At 44.0% G+C, this 7,249-nt stretch overlaps 1 protein-coding gene across 2 annotated transcripts in view; it reads left to right on the forward strand.

Annotated features, from left to right (window-relative positions):
• The first annotated feature begins 29 nt into the window (after positions 1 to 29).
• Tph1 (tryptophan hydroxylase 1) overlaps positions 30 to 7,249 on the forward strand; it is a 27,220-nt gene continuing 20,000 nt past the window's right edge. Inside the window, exons 1-3 of one of the 2 annotated variants that reach the window (XM_010615143.1) lie at positions 30 to 100; positions 482 to 648; positions 6,866 to 7,002. In XM_010615143.1, the coding sequence (XP_010613445.1) occupies positions 6,886 to 7,002 (117 nt within the window). In that variant the 5' untranslated portion in view covers positions 30 to 100; positions 482 to 648; positions 6,866 to 6,885. Of the gene's footprint in view, positions 101 to 446; positions 649 to 6,865; positions 7,003 to 7,249 lie in introns of both variants that reach the window. The other variant, XM_010615144.1, reaches the window with a different exon arrangement.

Consider the following 7,249-nt stretch of genomic DNA (forward strand, 5'->3'; position numbering starts at 1 on the left):
GCCCCTGGCGCCCATTGGCCGCGCCGACGCCCGCTTCTTCTATAAAGTGCAGGATTGCTGGTGCTGCGGCTGAACCCGTTCCTAGATGTTGGCGCCTGAGGTAAGTGGGGCGCGTCTGCGGGGAACCAGGGTCGCCGCCGTCAAGGATTGGGTGGCGCGAGGTGCGAGGCGTGGGGAGGGGCAGAGACCTTCTGGGGAGGTTAATAGCTAGCTAATAGCCCCCGCGGGCTGGGCCTGATGGGTCAGTTTTACCCCCGTGGGTCTGTGGAGAAAAAAGACACTTTCTCTGTGTGAGAAACATGGTCTTCACTGGTTATCTATCTTATTTCACCTTCAACCCTGTGAGGTAAATAATCTCTTGAATTTTATAGATGAGGAAACCCAAATCTGTGTGACTAATTGCTCGTAGCATTAACAGGCAACGTTTGTCTTCCTTTCCATCAAAGGGCAACATCTTTTTTTTCCTTCTTCTCTCATAAAGTGAACTGACCATCAGATTCCTCCAAAGAAAAGGGAGACCCGGATGCAAAGCCCCTCAGTATCCCACCTACCCTCATTACCGCCATCCTTCCCAACAGAAGACTAAGTGCTTGGTACAAGATTGCCATTGACAAAGAAGAAGAAGTTTAGATCTAGTAAATAGTACAGGTAAGTTTAACCCGGATTAAATAGAACTTTTTGATGCTCAGAGATTGGAAATTAACTGCTCATGGATGTTCTCCTCTGGTTACCTTGGGAAGAAAAAGACTAGAGCTGAAATTTCTAACCCAGTAAAAGTTTGTGTCAGTTGTCAAAGGTGTGTAGCATACCAGCTATAAATGTTTCTGTGAATCTACAGTGTGCGGTTTTAAATATTTTATCACTGAGTGCATTTGTCGATATATTATTATTATCATATTAGATTACCCTCAGGCAGGGGTCTATTTTCTGTTTCCCCTTGCTTTCCTAGTTCCTTTGTTTTCTAAAATAATGCTTTTCACCGACAGTGGTTACTTTTGTATTTTATCTCTACTTTCAGCCTCATTCCCACCCCAGCGCCATTTAGAAAAGAAAATCAAGATTTATTGGGGGGATTCCCCATGAACCAGTCTTTCTTGCAGCGTTAGTTTGGCCTTCAAACAAAATCTATGCTTTTAGAAGACTTTAAATGTGTACTTTTTTCCTATATGAGATAAATTTAAATTTCATTTGTTACTGATTAAACTAAGAGAAGAAAAGACTTGCCATTGGCTGCTGACCTGATGACCTTCTTGGTCTGCTTTCCTTATTTCCAAAGGTGTATCCTGCACCCTGGTGCATCTTTGGGAAGGAAACGCAGCAGGAGAATGAGAAAAGGGACAGTTCCAGTTGGCATCGGCTGATCAGTGTGCTGCCTTAAAAAGAAAATATATACTTCCTGATGAGACACAGATTCTAATTAATGTTACTCATTAGTCATTTTGTAGCCTTCTATTTACCAGGATAGAATGGTAAGGTTTTTCCTTTGGAAGAGTAGGAGAGTGTAGAAGGTTGAAGGGAGGAAAGAAAATGGAAAATATTGAGGTTCTGAAGACAGCTTGGAGGTAACTGCATGAAGGAAAAGTGAACTCATGGCTCATGAGCTCTGTCAGCAGGCAAAGTTATGGCCAAATTTTAGGAAGGATAAAGGCCCTATCCTCTGTAACTTTCTTTTTTTGAGGGGGAGGTTGGAGGGCAGAAGGAATAGGAGAGGAAGTGAGGGTTTTCTTCTAGCTACTTAGCAAACATTCCTTCTGAGAACTTTTCTTCTTAAGAATAAGAATGTTTCAGGGCCAGGGATTTAGCTCAGCGGCACTGCACCTGCCCTGCAAGAGCAAGGTCCTGAATTTGATCCCCGATACTGCAAAAAAAAAGTATAATACTAGTGCATGGTATCTGTAGATATTTGACAAATGCCAGTTCCCTTATTCACTTCCTCTTGCTAAGAGTGGCTAGAATCTAGCCATCAGTAAGGAGACAAATTACTTTTTTTCTTATCTCCATACTCTCTAAATTTACATGTAGAAGTCCTTCAATTTAGTACATACCTGACAAATATTTGTTAAATTCCAAAAGTATCAGAAGGGCTAAATTCTAAAACAGAAAATTGTATTCCACTGGCATGTTTAGTATCCGACTGTTGTTTATGATCATACCGTTGTAAGCAATTGAGCCATATTTGATACTTTATTCTTTCAAATCAAGTGAGTGTCTTTGGGACTGCCGTCTGTCTTATAGGGGCTCCTAAGCCTGAAAGAGGAGGCTTGACGGGTGAAAGAAACAAGAAAAAGAGAAGATTGCATGAAGCCTCCTGTCTTAGTCATTTTTTTGTTGCTGAGACAAAATCCTGCACCTATGACTGCATGAGGCTTTGGGGGCACATCTAGATTCGAGCCATAACATTCCACCTCTGGCTTCCAACGAGACTCATGCACATCCCTTTATGCAAAAGGCATTTATTCCATCTTTAAAGTTGCCAAAGTCCTAACAGTTTTAGCATTGCTGAAAAGTCCAAGTCCAAAGACTTTTCTGAGATTTAAGGCAAACTCTTACCTCTCAGCCCCTGTACAAATGAAAAGGAAGCTAAACTTTTCCAACATACAGTGGTACAAGATAAACATTCCTATTCAAAAAGGTAAGAACAGGGACCAGAGCAAGTCCAAAATCCAGCAGGGCAAACATTAAGTCCTGTAGTTCCGTGTCCAGCATCTGAGGTGATCTGTGGCAAGATGTGGACTCCAAAGGGCTTGGGCCTCTATGGCACTGATGGTGGTCCTCACAGCTTCTCACTGGAGCTGGCCCTGCTCTCTTCTTGTAGCTTTCCTCAGACAATCCATGTTTCTGGCTTCTCCAACCTTCTGGGGTCTCCACTGCACCTTTGGCTGCACACTCACAGCTTTACACACTGCTCTCTCAGGGGCGCACTGCCTGGCTTCCCTTCTTCTGAAATCTGGGTGGAAGCCTTGCTCACCCCCCCACTCTTGCCTGTGCCTAAAGCCAGCACTACATGGATGATGCCAAGGGCTGCTGACAGCTGGAGAGTAGCCAGGCTATGTTGGCTGTAGGTGCCCACTGCCTGAATCGCTGAGCACCCTGAACCCAATCCTGAGGAACAAATTCTCTAGGCCACTGCCATTGTAGAACATGGTGCTCTGGGGCTTTCTACTCAAAGCAAAGTCCTTTACCTTTGCAATTTTGAGGTTCCAAAGACTAGCATCCTTCTGGTTTCTGTGATGTCCTCATGCTATCTTTTCTATCGTCCTATTCCTTTTCACCAACCAAGTTCTCCTCTGCTCCATCTTTGCAGGCCGTGACCTCACTGGAGCTTCCTTTCTGGCCAAACTCAAAACATTCTAAAGCATTCTGTAGGGCTTTTTTTTGGGCAGGGTCTTGCTGTGTAGTCCAGGCTGACCTTAAACTCACTGTGTAGCCCAGGCTGACCCTGAATTCTCTGCCATCTTCCTGCCTCAGTCTCCCAAGCACTGGGATTACAGGTGTGTGCTACCACACCTGACATGAGCCCTTTGCTTTTTATTCTCAACATAAATCTGGCTGAAAGCCCCCCAGAATAGCTATGCCACTGCTTCCACATTAGATTGCCTTGAAATTTCTTCCACCAGATGAATTAGTCTGCCACACTTAATCTCAGCCTCAGGCAGTTTCTGAGCATGAGCAAATGTAGACACATTTTCTTCCAAAGAGTAACACACATCGTCTGGAGTCCAACAGTCAATGCAGTTCTGTTCCTGACTAAAACCTCTGGAGCCTGGTCTTTACCACATATATTTCTATCAGTATTCTGGTCTTCTAGGCTCTGACCAGAGTCTCCCATCAAGTTCAGCTTATGTCAATTTAGTGCTGCTTCTTCAGCCAGCCAGTTTGCTTCTCCAGACCTCTAAACTCTTCCCCTGAGCCAGTTCCAGAGGCCCCCGAACTTCATGATAGGTACAGTCTTGGCAGTGACCCCACTTCTCTGGTACCCAGATCTATCTTAGTTACTTTTTTGTTGTTGCTGCTGAGACAAAATACTGGACACCCAAAGTTGAAGGAGGAAGGTTTATTTAGCTCATGGGTTTCAGCCCATAATCCACTGGCTCCAGGACAGGCTGGCAGGGCAGAAGGGCATCACAGAGGAGAAGCAGTTCATTCTATGGCAGCAGAAGGCAGGAGCAAGCAAGCAGCAAAAGCAGCAAGCCTCCCTTTCTTCTCTTCCTTCATATCCCATCCAAACTGAATGCTATTGATTGGTGCCACCCACACCGAGGGTGGGATTCCCATTATCCACATCTTTAATCCCAGTGTCACACCCTTAATCCATATTCACGCACCCTAATCCAGCCACCTTGAAACTCCCCACCTAGACCACATGAGGCTGGGGGAGGGGCATCTAGATGTAAACTGCAACATCTGCCTTCTTGTATCACTCCACGGAAAAGCAATTGAAAGCCAGGGCTTTGGCTTACTGGAAAACCCCTTTGTCCTTATTTTTTTCATTGGCTTTAGGTCGCACTGGCTGTGACCGACATAGAAGATCAAGTCTAAATTCCCCTGTGTCGTCCATATGCAGCCTTCTGAAGTATCTGACCCCACTTACCTTGCCTACGTGGTCTCCTACTGTTCTGTAATGTTTGGTCACTTTGCCTTTTGTCTTTCACTTCCACGTCTACTCTTCCTGTCCGTCTTTTTTTTCTTTCTTTAAGACATTATTGATATACATCTTTAAGGATGCCTCTTTGAACAGATATCATTAATCTAAGTTGCTATTTATCCTGTGCCATCTGAGCTATGACAGTTCTTGCTCTCCTGTGTTGTCATTCTCTCTGAACTGGGCATTCAGTTCCCTGAGGGTAAAGGTGGTGTCTTTAATCAATATTCCATTAATTCAGTTCCATCTGTCTGCTGGCTCTTATGTTCTGGGACAGTACTAGGTATGGAGACACAGTTGCTGAGCAAAAGCAATGAGATCCCTGCCACCGTGTGACACAGTCTACTTGGAGGGACAGACAAAAGCCCGTCCCCATCGAAACAGAGCTACAACCACACCTGTGACTGTTGTTATGAAAAGTGAGCATTTGACTCTGTGATAACTGACACGAGGAGAGTTGGCTCGGCCAGGTCAGGATGGGCTTGCACCCCGTCACCATCGAATCTGCTCTCAGTGGTGGGCCACACCTTCGGGTCAGTGAATGAGGACCGGTGAAGGGCAGCGGAGTCAGTTATATCATTTTATTTTATTTTTTTTTCCTCATTGAGTTTATTGCTACATTTTAGGTAGACAGTACAATTACATTCATCATTGGGATCTTGTACCTTTACATGACAGGTCTTGGTTCTCATTTTTTCCCCTTGTCCCTGCCCTCCCTTCACCCCTCCTCCCCTCCCCATTTACAAACATTTTATTTCCATTTTTTCATTTTCTCCTATTTTTTTCTTTTCCCTTATTTGCTTTCCCCTATCCTTCCTACTTTCCCTACACCTTTAGCCCCTTTCTTCCTATTTCACATTGTCAATTATCTCATTAGGATCTTATGTACTATCATAGTTTATTCATTTTAAATTGTTACACGTGAATTCCACTAAAACTACATGAAAGTAGGCATTTGTATTGGTCAGTTTTCCACTGTTGGGGCGAAATACCAGACATTCACATCTTAAATGAGATCCTTATTTTGCTTCATAGTTTCACAGGTTTCAGTCCATGGTTGGCAGGATCTAGGAGGAAACATTACAGTGGAAGTGTGTGGTGGAGCAAAGGTGCTCCCATTGTGGCAGCTGGAAAGCAGAGCGCAGGGAGGAGTGCCAGGGACAGAGAGCTACCCTCCATATGCCTGCCTCCACTGACCACCTTCTCCAGCTGCCCTCCATACGCCTCCCTCCACTGACCACCTTCTCCAGCTGGGCCCCACTTCCTACAGCACATTCAGCCACGGTGGAGTAAACCTCCGAAGAGAGTAGCACCCCGCGTGGTCCAGTCACCTCTCCATGAGTTTCTTAATCCAGCCAACGTGGCCTGGCACAGCCGTTATGAAGGATTAATAACTATTCCCCTTCCTAACACACATCTGATTTTATAACTGTGTAGCGCCTGTAGGGCCAATGTTGAAGAGGCTTCAGGGGTTATGGATGAGGTGATTTTGTGGACAGAGAGGAAAGGAAACATAGTGATAACTAGAATTCTGATCAGGAGTTAGCTTTGTAGCTTACATGGATCGAGAGCCGATCCTGTAGTTAAGTTTACAAAAGAAATAGAAGGCATTGCCCCTGCTCTGAAGGAGCTTGCTGCCTTATTAGTAGGCAAAATACGTAGGAGCAGAACATTTGGGGAAACCATTCAAAACCCCAGAAGGAAGCACTAAAACTGTGATGAGGGAAGGGGAGATAAAAAGAATGAAGATGCGACGTATGTGTGGATCAGCACACATGGAATGTCATTATTATGCACTGCAAACATGTACTAGTAGAAAATAAAATCTAAAAAATCATGATAGGAGGGGAGGTCGGACGTTTTAGAGGAAGAGCACTCAATTTCAGGCTATCAGGAAGATGGCAAGAAGCGAGAGGGGCTGAGTGATGTCTTAAAAAATGATTGGATTAGAAAAATGAATAGAAAACTACTAACTTGTTTTGTTAAGTGTGATCCCTGCCTGGGCAGTTTAGTGTGATCGTGTCTCAAACAGAAACAGAAAGGGCTAGGAATGGAGCTCAGTGCCTGGTACCCAAAACCCACAAACACATCTGCATACTCAGGCTTTGTAGGTGAGGAAATGGAAGCTTGGAGAGCTCAGTGAGCCTCAAGTTATGGGGTCTGATTGGTGCTGCCCGACTTCATTGTCAGCCTTCTGTCTGTATTTTCATACTTTAATTTTAGGGGATTGCCTCAGATTCATCATGATCGAAGACAATAAGGAGAACAAAGAGTATTCCTTGGAAAGAGGAAGAGCAACTCTCATTTTTTCCTTGAAGAATGAAGTTGGAGGACTTATAAGGGCACTGAAAATCTTCCAGGTAAGACTGTTAATATATCTGCATAAAACTGGTCTAGGAATGCTCTCACAAATGAATATTTAAAATATAAATTATTGTAAATTCTTCAGATAGGTTACAGAAATTTCTTAAGACTTACGTTTCTAATATACTGCTCAATTCTCACAAATGGTCAAGAGATTTAGACAATTCCTGGAAAAGTAGAAATAGCTAATAACGAATGGGGAGAGGAGATTCACTACATCAATTTCAGAGAAGAAAATTATGT

Source organism: Fukomys damarensis, unplaced genomic scaffold (genome assembly GCF_012274545.1).
Source record: "Fukomys damarensis isolate Sample0158 unplaced genomic scaffold, DMR_v1.0_HiC HiC_scaffold_16, whole genome shotgun sequence".
NCBI classification, from domain to species: Eukaryota; Metazoa; Chordata; class Mammalia; order Rodentia; family Bathyergidae; genus Fukomys; species Fukomys damarensis.